General features: G+C 37.1%; 1 protein-coding gene across 1 annotated transcript in view; it reads right to left on the bottom strand.

The window, feature by feature from the left end:
* SHC3 (SHC adaptor protein 3) overlaps window positions 1-13,887 on the bottom strand; it is a 52,264-nt gene extending 38,377 nt beyond the window's left edge. Inside the window, exon 1 of the mRNA XM_059492876.1 lies at window positions 13,192-13,887. Coding sequence (XP_059348859.1) covers window positions 13,192-13,731 — 540 coding nt within the window. The 5' untranslated portion in view covers window positions 13,732-13,887. The remainder of the gene's footprint in view (window positions 1-13,191) is intronic.
* Window positions 13,888-18,270: the final 4,383 nt, after the last annotated feature.

The raw sequence follows: 18,270 nt of genomic DNA, 5'->3' as shown, positions 1-18,270 counted from the left end.
GGCGTGCAAATAAATACACAAAAACATGTGCACACAAGCCACTGTCAAAATAAACAGACGAATAAGTAGACAAAAACCCATAAACATACTTAGAAGACGTGCATTCAGACCCCTTTGATTCACACTACCTGATCTGCATTAACAAAAATAGAGACAAGATCAGACTGAAGGAAGGTCAGATGGAAAAATTACCCTGTACTTGTTTTATGTGTATCACAAAGACAGCTGAACACAACATAGTAAGGCTTGCAGTATTCCTGACTGATCAATGCAAAGATGGCAACTGATTTGCTGGGATAAAAGATGCGAACACTTAATCACCATGGCATGTTTTCAAGTAACGAAATTACTATAAAAACTGACATTCAAAAGGTCCAAAGGCCAACTACAGGGACATATAACTCACCTACTGCTATGCTTCAATTATTCCCCAAGACCAACACTGCTGTCTAAAAATATCCATTTGAAGTACAACCTGACAAGGATCCACAGAAAGAAGACATACAACCAAGATAGCAAGGAAATAAATTATTCATTTATTTCAACAAATAAATACCCTGATTAAAAAGAAACACTATCTTTTGCTTTAGGCATTCCATGAAACATTTAAAATATAGTTATAAAACAGTCTACTTCTAAAAAAAGCTCCTCTTCACCCAGCACTTAATGTAAATTCTAACCAATCAGCTACTGTGCACTGTGAAATTTATGATCTCCTATTATCATCCTCCTCCTCATTGCTCAGGAACCAAATATATCGAGAAGTAGCCCACCTTGAAGTAGGAGGATTTGGGACTACCAGTTCCAAGCTTTCTCAGAAAACATTCTGCTTTCTGTTGGCTTTCTAATATTTGAATGAGTTTCCAGCTTGTGTACACTGAAAGGTACTATGTCCCAAGGAAAAAAATATTTCATATGAATGAATACCTTCCCATTCAGAGGTTTTAGATTCATAACTAGCACTTTGCACGCTAAACAGTACCTTGCAGGAAGCAGAGTGCCACATACCGGTGGTACCATGTAGCTCTCATTGCATGTGGTTCCAATATCCTTAGTAGTTACAATTTTGGCAGGTTAGTGTAAGAGAAGGCTATATGTCTCAGATTTCTGGTTTGTCCCATATGCAAAGACTTGTTCTGTACTCCCTAAAGTACCTGTCTTCTTCAGAAAATTCCTGTATGGCAACTAAAATTTTTAACTGAAGCCTGTGTAAAAGAAGATATTGAGATCTCTCAACACTTCTCAGAAACAGACACGAATGTGCTGGCTGAGTGCATCTGTGTACTTGGAGCCAAGAGAAAAACAAAAAAAAAAAAAAAAAAAGAAAATAAGAGAAAAAAAGAAAGAAAAGAGAGTAGTCACTGTCAGAGAAACCCCTTGCTCCAGAAATATGAACAACCTTGTTTGGTGCTTCCTAACAAGCTCTTCAAAATACAAGAAATTCTCCATTGTTGGACTGAGAAGGTGGCAGTAACAACAGCAAGAAATACTTTTATAAAAATGTAGAAAGACTTATTTTATTATTCCATCAGGAAGTAGCTCCATACAGCACTGAAGCAGTCCAACCTACATACATGTCTAGCAGATGAGTGTCTGCCTTGTGCATAGCATATCTACCCTCTCAAATAAAATAAGAATTCCTACTCTCAAAATAAGAATCACCTACTCTCAAATAAAATAAGAATTCCTAACCTCTGAATCCAAACTACCTGAGTATCATTAGCTCATCAAAACTGCATAGGTATTCTTACTAAAGTTAGATTTACTGATTTTTATCTGTGTAACCAGATGACCACCATCAGGTCTGAGTGGTTCACTACTTTGCAGCTTGTACCTACCTTGTACAAGTCACGTAAGAGATAACAGGGTTACATCAGCAAACAGACATACAATTGTATTACGAAACAAAAATTAGCCTGTGCCTTCAAATATTGACGTATCCAAAGTATGCTCTAACATTGCACAGCTGCAGATAATAGCCTGGGGGCTCAAAAATTAGATTCTGATTCCTGAGGTTCTGGGTGTTGTATGGAGATCTAAGTTTCAAAAATAGAAATAAAATAAGCTGGGCAATTCGCTGCAATTTTCTCACCCACGGGCTTAGGCTCTGCTTTTACTTGGCATGTGCAAAAGGGAAAAAGTGAGTATCTTTTTACGTGCCACATCTGGTTCTCATGTGTATCTCAAGTCATACGCCTACATTTTCTTTCTTTTCATTTCTTAAAGGATGGGGCAATTGGTTTGCTTGGTTTTGAGGGTTTTACTGTTTTACATTTTATTCTCATTCACCAAAGAGCTAGTCCAGAATTACATTATGCCATGGAAGTAAACAAGTAGTTAGTATGAATTGACTAGTGCTAGTTAACTATGGTTGAAGACTCTCTTATTTAAAAATAATAGCTTTTATTTCAGGTTCCATTGCTACTAGTGCAATAGACATTTATTTATGCATCAAAATGATAGCTCCCTCGAATTTCAGGTATCACAACTAACAGCTAAAGGAGCTTGTGAAATGTGCACTGGGAGTTCCTCAATGTACCACAAAACTGAAAAATTACTTTCAGGTTTGCTATCTACCCTAAATCATATTAAGATTCAAATCCAGATGCCCACTAACAAACAGGCTATAGTACAAAAATAGTAACAGCCCAGGACTTGATTTCTAGATAGTAAGTTTGTCCACATGTAACTGTGGATACGGACAGGATTTTTCGTAACAATACTGATATGTGAAAAGGAGAAGAGGGGAAAAAAATAAAATAAAAAAAAACAACACAAAAGCAGCCCAAGCAAAAAGTAGCCCAAGCTATAGCCAGAGACTGCAAGATTGATAAATATTTTACAAAATGAATTTTTCTCTTCAGCAAATTAATATGAAACTCTATCCTCCAATCCCTTTGCTATCATATTAGATTAAATTCCTAGCTTACCTGAATTTACAATACCCACTTTCTAAATCACTGAAGTAGAGAAAAAAAAGTCCACAAAAATTTTTTTAAAAAAATTTATTAGAAACTAGAAAAAAAATACAAGTCTAAGCTGTAATCAAAAAGTTCTCCCTTAAAAAAAATTAACTAAGGGGAAAATGGACAATGCTTTCTAGTTTTTTAATTGTGTTTACAAGAATATTTATTACCTTCAATACCTTACTAGTTTGACTGAGACATGCACCACAAAATTACTTAATTTTGCTAATCAGCAAGGCATGGGCACAAAAAGGGAAGATAGTTTATCAAAACATACATTTGCTTCTTTACTTCATAGGGAAACCATAGTGTAGTTGTGTATTATTTATATGATTTACTTGAGCTAGCACTTGAAATCTTTTAAATATAGAGGCACTGCATCCATATTGAAAAAACGTATATGTAAAGGCATCTTATAATATCATACTCGTCATTAACCCACGGATGTGGCTCAGCTTCCCAACTGGGACATAGATCTGGGAATCTGGAAAATCTTTCTGAACTGAACAATTAGCAGGAACTGCAGTCCAATATGCAAAACCCTTTTTTCTCTGTGTTTGTGGGCTTTTTTGTTTGTTTCTTGTTTTGTGGGGCTTCACTTCTTTATTTTGTGGGAGTTTGTTTCTTTGTTAATTTTCTTTTTTACCTTAAGAGCTGCCCATTGCTAAGAGGGTGTAGTCAAATGTCAGGGAAACCCTTTCCTGGTAGGGGGAGAACCATTGTCCTGCCATTATCATGGCAAACATCTCCCCCAAGCTCTGGCATCACAGAAGTCTGCAGGTGTTGTTGAAAATACAAAGCATTTGATGAGCAGAAGAGGCAGCCTTTGAAAATGCTGGTTACCATCAACTGAACACAGAGCAGTGTGGTTAAAAGGAGGTCCTGCATGCACAAAACCATTCACATTTATGCTAGTTTACCTAGGCACTTTCAGTAGAAGAATGGAATGGAAAATTTGTTCTGTGACATTTCTAATGTAGAGTAAGTTATAATATTAGAAAAAGCTGTGGGCAGAACCAAGGCTAGATATTCAGAGAGAAGTAAATTTTCATAAGCACTAGTCACAGAGTTTTAAGTAAGCTGCTAGAGATTTCAGTTTCTCTGAAAACTCTGAATAGTTTAGAATATAAATACATTTGCCTTTAAATCATCTGCTTAAGTATCGTGTAACACCATATTAAAATCTTAGCTAACATGGGTGCTTAGCTAATATGCTCTCCCAGCCATGCCACAGCCTCCTGTCCTTCCCTCCCCTTGGGGCAAGACATACCTCCAGACATAAAAGCAGGTCTCTGGGGGCACCTGGTGACTGCTCTAGCAGGATATGCCAAAGCCCCCCGTCTGTACCTCTGCCCTGTGCCTTCCTGCTATGTGTAGAACAGCAAACCTGGTTGTGGAAGCAGCAATCCTGCATGAAAGAAGATCTGGCAGCCTTGTTCTGAATGAGGAAAAGTCCCTATATTTAGACACTATCAGAATCCGGCACCAAAAATGTGTCATAAACATATGCTGCCATGAAAAACAGAAAGGCTCTCTTCTGTGCTTTCATACTTCTGCAGTTGGTAATTTTTATATCGGTAAGTAATCATGTACAGAGCTTTGCAGTGAATCAATATTTCCCACAAAGGTTTTTTCCTCCTTAAAGAATGCATGTTCCAGTCCAGATGGAAAACTCTAGGTAAGGATTGATTGAGTGCAAACAGAAAAGAAAATCTTCTTTGGGGTTCAACTAAAGATAAGCCTCAACCACTCAGTGTAAATTTATCATAATAAAATCCTCCATGAGGCAAGTAAACCAAGAGAGCTTTCATACTAGTAGAAGTGATGATGGATATGACTGTCAATTGCATTCCTCTTGAAAACAGGTGGTCTGCTTCTACAACAATGGATGAGAACACAGTTCTCCCAAGAATACCTCCAACTCTGACCAACACCTTCCTATTTCCTCTTGTACATTAACTTGTTTCTGTAGCAAAAATAGATTATATGTGTCTATATATTCAGACTAACAATTCTTAAGTGGTAAATGATAGCCAACCCTTTCTATGAATTGTCTTACCCTGTAAAAGCATTCTGGCAGCATCTCACAATCAACTCAACAGTAAGGACTCAGATTCTCTTAAAAAAGGCAAAAGATTTAGCTAGGAAAAGATGAAGATATTTTATCTTATCTCAAAAAGCAATTTCTTAAGTCAACTCTGAGGTCTCATTTCTTGCTTGAGAGGGGAAAGATATAAGCGAGAAACAAATTTCCCTTCTGACAATTTTCTCATCTCCATCTCAAATCGGGTTGAAAACAAAACACCTTCAAATAAAATACTTTTTTCTTATTTCTTACTTGCAGGTGGATGAAATAAGATTGTTAACATCATGCCCAAAAATATTTATGCAGTAGAGATGCTAAATGAACAGAGCCTTCACAAGATTTCAGAAAAATCCTCTATCAGTTGCTTTGCATGAACAATATTTCTTACTTTCTTGCCTTACAGATAAATGCTTTTGCATGCAAAACCTCAGCAATGTTAGAATCAGAAGTTCACACTGGACAGTGATTTATTCTATTATTTTAAATGTAAACACATTCTATATTAAGGCTCAATTTTTTGTTTGGTACAAAAATTTCCCTTAGAAAAAGCTACATTTGAGGAAAAAACCCACAAGGTTTAGTTCTATGCTTTTTACATTTAATTTTAAAAGTACATAATAACAGTGAATGCAATTATTGCAGTGTGAACCACTTAGAGTATGCACTGCAGCATCACAGATGAATTGCTTCATTTTCACAGCTGCATACTTTAATTCAGTGAACACTTTCCAGACTGTTTTGCTACTACCTTGAATATCCACTAAGATATACTTTCCTTCAAAGCACCATGCAGATTAGTTCCAGCAGCTTATGTTCTGCATCAGAATTCCTTTAACACAAACACACAAAAACTTCTGCAGCCAAAACAATATGCTTCAATAGCTGGAAATCATAATTAGACATTTGAAACTGTAAATATGGACGCTGTAAATATATTTAGCTATTAAAGAACTTGTTCTTCCTCAGTCATTAGAGAGTAAGAGGATCATTAGCAAGTTGAACTTCTTGATGAGGAGTATCATTAAAGCACAGATTCAGAAGACAAAAGATCTAACAGGTGCTTTTCCAGTATGCCAAACACAAACCCATGTTAAGTATCTGAAATGCATATACTGTTCTCCTTTCTAAACTGTGCATTTGGAGGTGTGATGTAGGAAGGACCTGTCACTGTTTAAATTGAAAATCCAAAACATGCACGGAGGGAGAGGGAGTTCCTTTTTATGTGAGTGCCATATGTACCTCTGCTCTTCATCAAAAGAGTTCAGCAATTAAACCAGATCTTTTTTCTGAGTCTTTATCAATATTTAACTCTCCTATGCTGAAGCTATAGTTTTCTGTTTTCTCAGAAAAAGTGCCCTAAAGATAACTCCCACTGTGCAGAAAATAGGGATAAGGGGAGAAATTTTCAAGGCTGGATTTAAATAGTGAAGATCTCTGGGAGGTTTCCTTGCAGCATAAAAGCAGTGAAGAAGCAGAGCAGCTCTGGGAGGCCAGGGGCACCACCAGGTCCCCAATGGCCCCAAGCAGGGGCTTGAGACCTCTTTTTACCACCACTCCTGAAACTCCCATGGCCAGCTCAGCTCAGAATTGGCACCTGCAGCTCCCAGTAGGTGCCCAATACCAAGCAGCCCTGCCTTTCCATGTTTTCCACCTTTTCTTTCCTTGGCAGAAGTAAATACATTGTAAGAGAGAGTTCATATAATGTTTCCAGTTACTTAGCGCTTGCTGCTTAGCTTTTCCACACAATTAACCTATCAAAAATGTTAGCAGAAGAATAGCATCTGCGTTCAACATGTGGTCACAAAACATGGCCCCTACATTCAGTGACAAAGGCAGCATTTCTGAAACATTCCAACTCTTTGGGAAGTGACAGGTGTTTCTAAAATGTCCTGGGGTTCATGAAAGCAACTCATCCATAAAAAAGAGACAATCCTGTTTCTTATTATGCTTCTTAATCACTTTATCACAAGTAAGAAGTGTCAAATGTCAGCCAGGAAAGATGTTGCTGTCCCATGAGACATTCTCTTCCTTGTAAAATTCCTAAATTAGTAAGAGCCAAAAATGTAAATAAAGGTATCTTAGTACAACAATTATATCCAAAGGATGGAAATGGTGCTGAGCAGGCTTAGACAACATCTTAAGATAAAATCTCTCTCTTTTGGTCATGTCCTTGTTATTTAAGGTATTTGTTCAATTTATGTCTCTAATTTCAGGATCTATTCTGTGGTAAAAAACCCTTAAATTTAAAAAAAATACCTGTAGCAGTAAATCCACTGTGATGGTGCTGTAGGGGGGAAAAAATTCTAGACCTCTTTTTCTCTCTTCTTCACATTTTTCTTTGTGTCACCCTATACCCTGTCTATTTTTTTTTTAATCGCTTTGACTGCCATTTCTGTGTAATTTCAGACATAGATTTTTTAGTTTGAACTTTTAGCTCTGACTTGGATTGTCTGGTTCAGCCTTTTGAGACTGAAATCTCAGCTGGCCCTATGAAAACTCGTTTGAAAACCAAGGAGAATATCTAACTTAATAAATAAACATTCCAGATTATCCTGGCTGAATTGTGCCTAATCCCTCTAGAAAAACAAGGGATGACTGGAAATGTGCTTGCACCGAGTCCCATCATTATTCCCATCACAACTCAAATGGACAGGCTCTGCCTCAGACCTGCCTGCAGCTGACAAAGGTAGAGCTGCATTACATTTTTTCATAAACATATAGGCTCAAATGAAATTAGTATTACACGACTATTCAGAATTGCAGAGAAGCAATACTGAACCCCTCTTCCTCTATGAAATTTGTTTCATAACAAATTAAACATGGGGGAGTAAATCACCTTGAAAAAGCATAAGTAGCTGGGAAGGCTGGTTGTCTCTGACACTACCCCAAAGCAGATCCAAGCTTTTTCTCACTGTAAACAAGAAAATTTAATATTGATACTTTGTGCATTCACTTGAACTTTCAGCTGTAAAATGAAGCCAGGCTGCAGCACAAGTATAGCTGTTGGGTTACTGGAGACAAGATTTCTCTTTGGCTAGGGGAGAAAAACACCCTGTCACTGGGACAAAGGAATGCCTTGTCTCCAGCAGCACAGAAGGGCATGAGTTTTCACTGAAGATCTTGATTCATCTGTGTTTTCTCTTTGTGTTTGTAATGGCAGATATTTACATTGGGCACATGATATTCTTACTATAAACATTGTTGGAAGACAAATAAAGAAACAAACAGTCCAATTTCCAAGGAAAAACAGAGAAGGAATTCTGCCTGAATTCAATTTTACCTCCTACACTGACCAGCTACATTCATCTAGGGATTTTAAAACTGTAGGACATACATAACTAGCAGGATAAATAACTAGTAAGAGTATAATTTTTGTTTCAAACAAAAATACTCCATGCAAACAGTCTGAATGTACTGGAGAACAGACATTCATGTTGACAGCTGAATCCTTCAACTCTGAAATCAATATGTGCTTTGCCTTCTGCAGAAAGAAAAAAGGGGTGCAAATGTACAGTAATAGTACTTGATTCCTGTAATTAGAATAATATTATAATTAAAGACTCTCTGATTTCTGCTCATAGAATCTGATGTAATTTCTGTGAGAAATGCTCTTTTCCTATTATTAGGCTGTACAACAGACCCACAGTAGTTCAGGCCCATGAAGATCAAAAGAAAGGTTTTCAGCAGAGCAACAGGCATCAACATCCTTCTTTCATAGTTCGAATAACAGTGAAGGAAAATGGAAAGGATACTAACTGATCTCTCAGGAATATGGTAAAATAGGAGAGATTAATTACTTAAACCAATGTTGTATTTGTCACTTACTTCTCTCTCCCCTAATCTGCATGCATGCAGCTTTAAAACCCACAGTGATAAGCCAGTTTCATTAGTCTTGGTTAGCACTGTTTGTGTACCCGGGTTGAGGCTAGCAGACTCTGAAGTAAAAAGTCAGTGTTCTATCCTATTATTACCAAATGGTTGAAACACACAACACATTTCTTAAACATATAAATCTTATTACAAACAGGATGCTCTAGGACTGTGGTTTGCGGTTTTTAGTCAGGCCACGCCAAATGATCAGTGATTAACCAACAGCATCACCTCAATTTGATTGACAAAAGTTGAAATTAAGTTAAAGGAAACAAACAAACTTGCAATTTTTTCTTTCTATAAAGAAGATAATTTTAACCAAAAAGAGAAATGAAAAAGCTTTGCTGTAATGTTTTTTGGGGGTTTTTTAGTGAGAGCAAATCAATTCTGGCTACAACAGAAAGGAAAAAAAAAAATAAAAAGAGAAACATTTTTCCAAAGAGCCCTGAAGTATTCTAGGGGAAGGCGACATATGATGCAGTTTCCACTCTGTTAGCTCCATTTAAGGCTGTGCTTTGCAGTCTGGGTTAGCCACTAAAGAGACTCAGCAATCCAGTTCATCCCTGAGCACACTTAACTTCCAGTGTAGAAAGGTAGCCTCAATTATTTCAATGAGAATGCTCCTGTAAACAGTGTCATGCAGGAATGCTTGCAGAACTGTAGCCTTTACTTGATGATGTGTTTGAACAGCTTCACAATGATGTCTGTTTTCCACATCAGATATAAACTGCTGTTATTTACTCACAAAGAATGAAAAGCGTTAGAATGTGTAAGAAATAATAGGATTATATTCTTTGAATACTTTGCTATAATAAGAATAATGTCCTTTATATTGAAATATAATAATAATCTAATGTCCTTTTTATTGAAATATTATTTGCCTGACTTGCAGTGATTCTTTTGGATGAAATAGTTCCTCCTTCCTCTCTTTTAGATACTATATTTCTATCTGGTTTTTAACACTAGATTTACTCAGGTCTGTTCTATACTACTGTGTTGGCTTTAAGTCTTACTGGCTTTTTCAGATACACTTCATATAGATATATAAAATGTTACAGTATTTTGGGTTTATTTGGTTTTGAACTGCTGAACAACAGTATTTTAAACTCATTGACACTTGTTACAAAATCCAGCCACAAGTTACCTGAAGACAAAAATGCATTTGCCTCTTGACTTTTGTGCTCACATTTAAATAAAACAAACTCCAAAACGTCTATAATATTAGCCAGTGATACTCATAAGTAGATATTTATAATTTGAAACAACAGAATACTTTGAAACATTTAACTGTTGTTGCATTACTCAGGTTTTTTTACACTGTTTTTATTCTATGTCTTTGTTTTTCTGACAACATGAAGACATATAATCTCTCCCTGCAGTAATCAGTCTCACTATAGGGAAAGCACTGGGCTCTTTAAAGACTTCCAGCACAGCAAACTACTGCCTTCTTTTTTTTTTTTCATTAATTCATTATTTGTTAAACAGTCCAGCAGTAGTATTAAGTATGATATCAGTACCTGACTACTTTATATCCCCGGTATGGTTATGGTCATTGTCTAATTTGTTGCTAAAATGCTTTTTGAGGTTGCTTTTGTGAAACATTTTATGTTATAACATATAAAAATGCAACAGGAAATTCACAGGGAGTAAAAGATTGAGAAAGCACCAGCACTTTTATGGTTGAAAACAATTCCATTGCAGCAGACCACGGAGATCAGAATATAGCTACAGTTTACCACAAACCTGCACCCTTTTTAAGCATTAGAGTTACACTCCCTATTTTTAAAATGAGTAATATCCAAATATGTGGGAACAGCAGTGAAATTTCAGATTTTTCATATATTGCACATAGGAATTTTGCGTCTCTTACTTCAGAAGATTCCAATGTGAGCTATCAAACTGCCCAGTAGTTACAACTAATTCTGTCCCATGACAAATTTTCTCCTTTAAATGTGGATTAATGAGAAAATTGTAACCCAATGCACATTTGCCCCAAAAAAAAAGGCTTTGCTGGTTAACAACAAATCAAATTTTTGTCTCATTTAACAAATGGCATATGGAATTTTCTGAAAGGCATATGGTACTAATTAAACATGGTACGAGTCCCCCAGACAGTCAGTATAGCCATGAGGTATCCAAGGAATATTTCCCCTCAGTATACATTATCTGTGTATTGATTTGATGGTCTGATTGGATAAAAGCCTTGGTAGCAAACAATGTCTAAGGATTTGGGAACTGCACTTCTATTCTTATCCATATGAATGCTGCAGTTGCCAAGGAAAACTGAGATCATTAATAAGCAGGCAAATTAGGAACTAATCAGGACCAGTTTATTTTCATTCATTCATTCATTAACCACTTATTTTGGTATCTATTTTCAATCTTTGTTTTTACATTTAGAGAACTATTCTGTGATTCTTATGCCAGAAACCATAAAGTTAATCATCCTATTTTTTTAACAGAAAGAATAAATTAAATTTCATATATTTTGATGACTAATAAACTACTAACAGACACCTAAAAGTAAGTTGTTTGATTGATTTTGAAAATTGTGATATACACAGTGTGTATAAGTACACTTTCATGTACCCAACATCAATTGCACTAATTAATATTCATTCTACTATCTCATTTAGGTATGGGTAAATTACTAACTGTAAATGTTAGTCTACTTCTGTATAACTTTAATTCTCTTTTCAATTCAAAGATATCAGCTTCCTCTAGCATATAGTAGGTAAACTGCTGAATGGATTAAGAAATTCAATGCTGTGTGTGTTCTTTTTCATAATGATCACTTCAGGTAAAACTAACAGCAGTAGTGTATACACACAGTTATTATTGGGCTTGTACTATCCTATGCAAAATAAAAACTAAAATGTTTGAGTTGCCTGAGCTAATGTGAAAATGGTAAATGACCTTTTGTTAACCAGAGTATTTCTGTGCAGAAGGACATCAGAGTCTCAAGACCACTATGTCTAGCATCAGTGAGTGGGGTTTTTTTTACTGAGACATTTCTTGAAGAGTAACAGAACAGCAGTTTGTGGCTTGAAAGGTAGCACTGAGTCCTTTGTAGTCCCAGTAAATTTCAGAGTGGTAAAAAAGACAGTACAATTTCAATAGTGCTCTGAATTGGCCAACTTACTCAATCTACCACCACCTGCTAAATCTATTATCACCACTAACACAAAGAAATGAAAACTGCTTCCTAGTCTCCCAACAGCTAAAATGCACTCTGCTTTTGATAATAAGACTTGAGAAAAAGCAGTGAGAGTTAAGTAACAAGGGTGTCACTCAGTTTTAAAGCATCCTGAAATAAAGTCACCTGTGACTCTTACACCTAAAAAAAGATGACACTAAAAATAGACCTGTAATATTAATAGCCTGCTGCAAAGCAGTTTAACACTTAAGATACAAAAGCCTCTTGGCAAATGAAATACGGCAACTGAAGAATGAATTCTGGACAATAATGTCATTTTTTCTGGACATAATGTCATACTTTCTGCACACTATGCTGAAAGGTGTTACCAGACTCTTGCCTAACTACAAAAAGCACTGCACATACACTTATCTTGGTGGCTCTACTTTAACAGGTGGTTTCAAAATATTTTCAAAGCATATAGAAACATTAAGTTTACCCTATAAACTTAAGATCCTCTGCTCTTGACATGCTATATCAATGAACTGAAAAGAGCAATAACACTTAAAGTGGCTGAATGCTCATTATGTAAAACAAGCTGCATTTTCCTGCTCTACCCACAACAAATTGTGAAACAGAATAAGCTCCCTGCCTTACTGCTCTAAGATTTCAAATATCATTTCACTTTAAAAAAACACTTGCCCTTAGAGGTGCTTAAAGCTGAAAAATTCATGCATGATTAACAGCTCTCCTCACATCAAGGAGTCTGTCTTTCCTCCTGTATATTGCACCAGACATATTGAAAGCCTACGTATCCAAGATATATACAGTTTGCTAGATAACAGTGAAAACCTAAATTCAGAAGAAGGCTAAAAAACCCAGATCAAACCAGCTTTTATCTTAAGAACAAGATTTTTATACAGCTGTAGAACAATATTTGCAGGTTTGCTTTAATGTAACAAATTAACACAGCTTCCCAACCCTTCCTTCCTGCATTTACATTTAATGTATTATGCACCAAAAAAAAAAAAAAAAATACAAATAGAGATCCTTTCAGCCTGACTATCCTGTCAGCAAAACCAACAGAGAATTTTTCATTGATAAAAACAGAGAATGGAAGAAAACAGACCAACCTTCACAATGTACGTCACACCAGGTCCCAGGATCTTCTCACTCGAGTGCAGCCATCCTCGAGAGGATTTATTGACAAAACTGCTAGTTTGATTCCAATCTTCACTTCCCAGGTGCATTTCCTCTGACCGTGCTTTTTTCCCCATACTCATCTTGCTCACGTCCTGCTGAGAACACGAAGTGGCAGAGAGAAGGTTACATGTGTTGTCTGAAGCCCCTGCTGCTGAACTAGAAGCACTCGAGCTTCCCTGCAATTTGGAGACAGCAAGCTCCTTTACTGCAGAGGAGAGGTTTTTGATACCCAAAAGGCTGCCCGTGCTAGAGAGTTTCAAGTGGGACACTTTATGGATGAGGGTACACAGGGTGCTGGGTCCATCTTCTTGGTCCTTGCGGAGAGCCTCTGGTGAGACCAGGTACGAAGGTGAAGCTGAAGTTGTAGCAACTGCTGAGACCTTGCTGTTCATGGGCAAATTGTGAATAAGATCATCAACAGATGTCACAGAATCATTCCTGAAGCGGTTATACTTGGTACGTTGAAGCATGCCCTTCTATCTGCTTTCCTGCATATGTTCTGGCAAATCTGATGCCAATGCAGGAGATGCCTGCACTAACATAGCAAGCAATTCATAACGGCACGGAGGGTTAACAAGAGTTTAGGGTAAAAAAGAAAAAGCGTACAAGGAAAAATGAAAAACTGTATATATTTAAGAAATTTCTTTTGGTTCCTTGTTAAGGGTGGGTGAAGTAACAGTTTTCTGTGACTGAGATCTCAGTCCTGCTTAGAGCTGCCAACTCGCTCACAGCAAAAGCATGACTCACACAAATGAGAAGGACCCTTTTCAACAAAAGGCTGTGAACACTGCAAATCACTTCCTGTAGCCAAAAAAAAAGGAGAGAGAAGAAAAAAAAACCACATCCACCCACTTACAGCACAGTAGCACCAATCAATTCTCAAATTCCCTTTTCCTATCTTCTCAAACAGATACTTCCTCCCAACCTTTAATTCCTATCCCCTCCCACCACCCTTTTAGTACCAAAGGCAATTACCTTTAAAACTGAATTAACAGCCTTTATGAAACACCACACTTTATTCATCTGTTAAAATGTTCTTCCACCTCACATATTTGTGAATCTACAAAGAAATCACAATTAGACAGCAAATATCTGGATAATATTTGCATACATATAATCCCCCTCTCCTGCCCCTGCAGCAGAACACAGACACCTTAAAGGTTTTCAGAACAGATGAACAGAACCAAAGAATATATACATTTTTTCTACAAAAGCAGCCTAACAGTGCCTTTTTGTCAATGCTGTCCCTCACAGAAACTGTTGTATTCAAATTTTAACAGATAAATAAATCCTTCTTCCCTGTTACTTCACAAGAGCATTCTATTTTAATGCAGGAATTATGTAAGTACCTATGTGTGAAGAAAAGTATTTTTCTGATGTCCAAAAACAGGCTTAATAGACGTTTTTTCTTTCACAACTGATTTTCAGTCCGGAGAAAGACATGAAGAGGGTCTTCAATTCACTGGAATGTTTGGTTCAATTCTGAAAACTGAAAAAACCCTGAAAGAATGTTAAAAAGTCCAGGTAGCAGCAAACTGACACCCTGCAGTGAGGAAAAAAAAAAAAAAAAAGCCTTTATTAAGAATGAATGTCAGTCACAAACACTTGATCTGGAGAAGTAGCAAAACATGCAGAAAACAGGTATTTCATTCCTCCTGCAATTTCTTTAGAAATCCAAATGTGTACAGCATTGTGATATACAATGCCCATCACAAGTCATATGGCTTTTTCCTATAAATTAATCTGCTTTGCAAAACATTTTTTTGATGTAGGACAACACACTGCATTACAAACAAATTCAGACCAGAGAAGTTGCATAGTGCAAATTTTTAAAATAAATTACTAACTGCAGCACATCTTAAAGGAAAAAAGTCTATGGAATTCCTTCCTTCTCCCACAACTAAAGGCTGCAGTGTACAAACTGCAAACACAGTGGAACAGCTGGCTTAAATACAGGTATTTAATTAGTATATTCATGATATACTGAATTAAGTCAGCACCTCTTATCCCAGCAGTGATGAATAATGGCAATATCCTAGTCAATGTAAAGCAGTTTTCTACTGATCTGCAGAAGAGCCTTTCATCACCACGCTGCAAACCTGCTACAGCATCCTCACAGCATTCATTCCTCTCGCCATCCTCCTAGCACAGCAACAGCAAATATACACACGATAGCCTATTTTTACGTGTCTCTACTGCCCAGAAAACCCTACTGCTCCCGAACGGCTCTCTTCATTAGAAGCGGCCAGCAGGACTGCAAAATGTGAATGAGATGCTGCGCGAGTGAATGAAAGGGCTGGCTAGCATCCCCACATTTCTGTGAATGAAGCGAGGCCTCGCAGCCGCTGCCAGGCAATCCCTTGGGTGCTCACCAGCCCAGCCAATACCAGCCGGCTTTGATGACTCATTCAGCAAAGCCTTGCTAAATAGTGGAAGATCCCATTTCCAGCACAGGCGGCACCTTTTTTGCTGCAACGCCAGAAAATGAAGCCGGCGTGTCAGCAGATGGGAGTGGGTCGTGAAGCCCCTGCGGAAGACAGGGTGTTGCCAGAGAAATGCCTGGGGTGTCCACAGGAGTAGCAGGTGAGGAAAACACCGGAGCCAGATCTCTGTTTCTCCCCGACTGTGTTCATTCAGCCAATTCATTTACATCCAGCATAGGAACATGAATGTGCACATTTCGTTTGATATTCGATTGCTCTCTGTGCACCCGCAGATTCACAGATTTTACAGGTTTGTCTTCAGAGACCTCTGACAAAAACAAAACAAAACAAACAAACAAAAACCCCCACAACAAAAAACAAACAAAATCCAAACAAAAAACCCACCCAATCAACAAACCCTCCCATAAAAATAACCACAAAAACAAACCCAAAGCTCTTCTTGAAAAAAAATTGCATATACTTATTTCTCCCTTATTTACCCTGTTAGCACAGTAGATATTTAAAGACAGTATGATCATCACTCCAGGGAATGGTAGGCAAAGGGAAAGCTAGAGGATGAAAGCTTCCTAGACCACCAGCAAAAGGTCTAATTTTGAAACTTTCAGTGGACAGAGAAAAGCTGCAAGGCATCCATTGGATACAGAGCTCTACTGTAAATCTGACATTAGACACTGCAGAGGAGTAGAAGCCACTGAGTTACCCAGTGCTTGAAATCCAGTGCCTATTTCAGTGTCTGATCAGGAAACTGTCTCCCTCCCAAATCCAGTCCTAGGGTAGGAGACCTGAACATTTCAAAACCGTGCCTTTTATAGTTCCAGGGACTAGAAACAGTACATAATTTTGCCCTGCAGGCAGCAGGTTCAAATCCAGCTCCAGGAACTAATGAGTGAAATTAGGAGACTGTGTAATGGGCATAAACTGCAATATAAATTAGGATCTAGCTCATTCTAGCTATTGCCAGAGCATTTATAATGTCTTCTGTATTTCCAGCACTGTGTCTGGAGTTTGCACACTGACTTTAACATGCCTGCCTTAAACAAGCTTGTTGTCGCTATTATCTTGCAAGACAGCAAGACATTCAGAGCACTGTTTTTTTCTTACTTCTATTTAGCAACCTGTGCTAAGTCAGCATGTTGAATTTCAACCAGGTTGAAAATGAACCTTTTTTTTTTTATTTTTTCTTTTTGCAGGCCTGTGAGCCAGACACTACAACATGATTAATAAATGGCCATGGAACAATTACTCCTTTGTCGACCCAGTAATAAAATGGCAAGTGGAAATTCAATGTCAGAAAATGAAAAATAGTATGCAACCCTAGAAATACATACACAGGGAGGGGGTGTACACTGCCTCTGACAAAATGCAGCATTTCTTACAAAGAACTGGTAATTTTGGCTCTTAGACCCTTCTTTCTTTTTTGATCTTTTTTCCTGTTGTTTTTTTCAGCTTTAATTCAGTTCTTGTTTCATGTCCTTTTCTTCCGCCAAGTGGCTCTTACGGGCTTATTCTTAGCTGCCACCTTGTTACTTCTATATCCAAGCTACCTCTGCAGCCTGTATGTCAGAAGATATTAATTTTTATCAACAACAAAGGGTAAGAAAAGAAATTTTGCTGGGGGCATGATTGGAGAACGTACATTTTGCTGAGGTTTAAATGGCTTTAAATTGCTGCAAATGTAGGAGATATTGCCAATACACAAGCCAAACCAAATAGGATGATGCGACCACCATAAAAAGGAAACTCAGGAAATACCACAACTATGTTCCCCAACCTATAGTAAAAAACTTTACAGAATGCAAAGATTTGACTTTCAGTGATCATATTCAAAGAAATATTAAACATATGATCAGAGTCGGCAAAAATACCTCATTCCAGTAACACACTGTGGTCAAGTATGTACTCTACAACAAATAAGTGCTAGAAACTGTTGAAATTCTGCTGAAATATTTGCGTTTTCAGAGTTGTCACCCGGTAGCAGTAAAATTGTTTGCAGGCTAAACTGAATTTAGGACAAATGAGAAAGACCTTAACTTTTGGACCAAAAAAACCCTCCAAATGGAATTTAGGTTAGCAAAGTTATAAGAAACACTGACTGTCAGACAAGCATAAATATAGATGTTGTTAAGAGTTTTAATACTTCACAAAACATAGCCATAGAGCATCATAGTTAACATTCCTCCTTATGAAAATTCCTAAACAATTACTATTGGTGTGATGTAACATTAAGCCATCAGCAAACAGGATGCTATTCCTTACATTGTAATATGATGGACACAAGTGTTAATGATCTGCTTTAGTAATTGTTCCTGGTGAATCTTCAATATCAAAAAATGGTCAATTCCTCAAATAAAAATATAGCATTTTTATAATACAATGATTTCTAATATCCTATTCTTTGCACAACACAAGATAGACTTATATCAGAAATCTCTTACCCATCTATTTATTAATCTAAATTTATTAATCTAAATATTAAGCCTAATTCAGCCTTCTTTATGTGCGGCAAGCTTAGATGGTGTAGTTAAAAGAAAAGCAAGATAACATCAGGATAAGCTAAAAGGCATT

This window comes from Ammospiza nelsoni, chromosome Z (genome assembly GCF_027579445.1).
Source record: "Ammospiza nelsoni isolate bAmmNel1 chromosome Z, bAmmNel1.pri, whole genome shotgun sequence".
In the NCBI taxonomy this organism is placed as follows: Eukaryota; Metazoa; Chordata; class Aves; order Passeriformes; family Passerellidae; genus Ammospiza; species Ammospiza nelsoni.
This window is presented reverse-complemented; position numbering and strand designations above follow the sequence as displayed.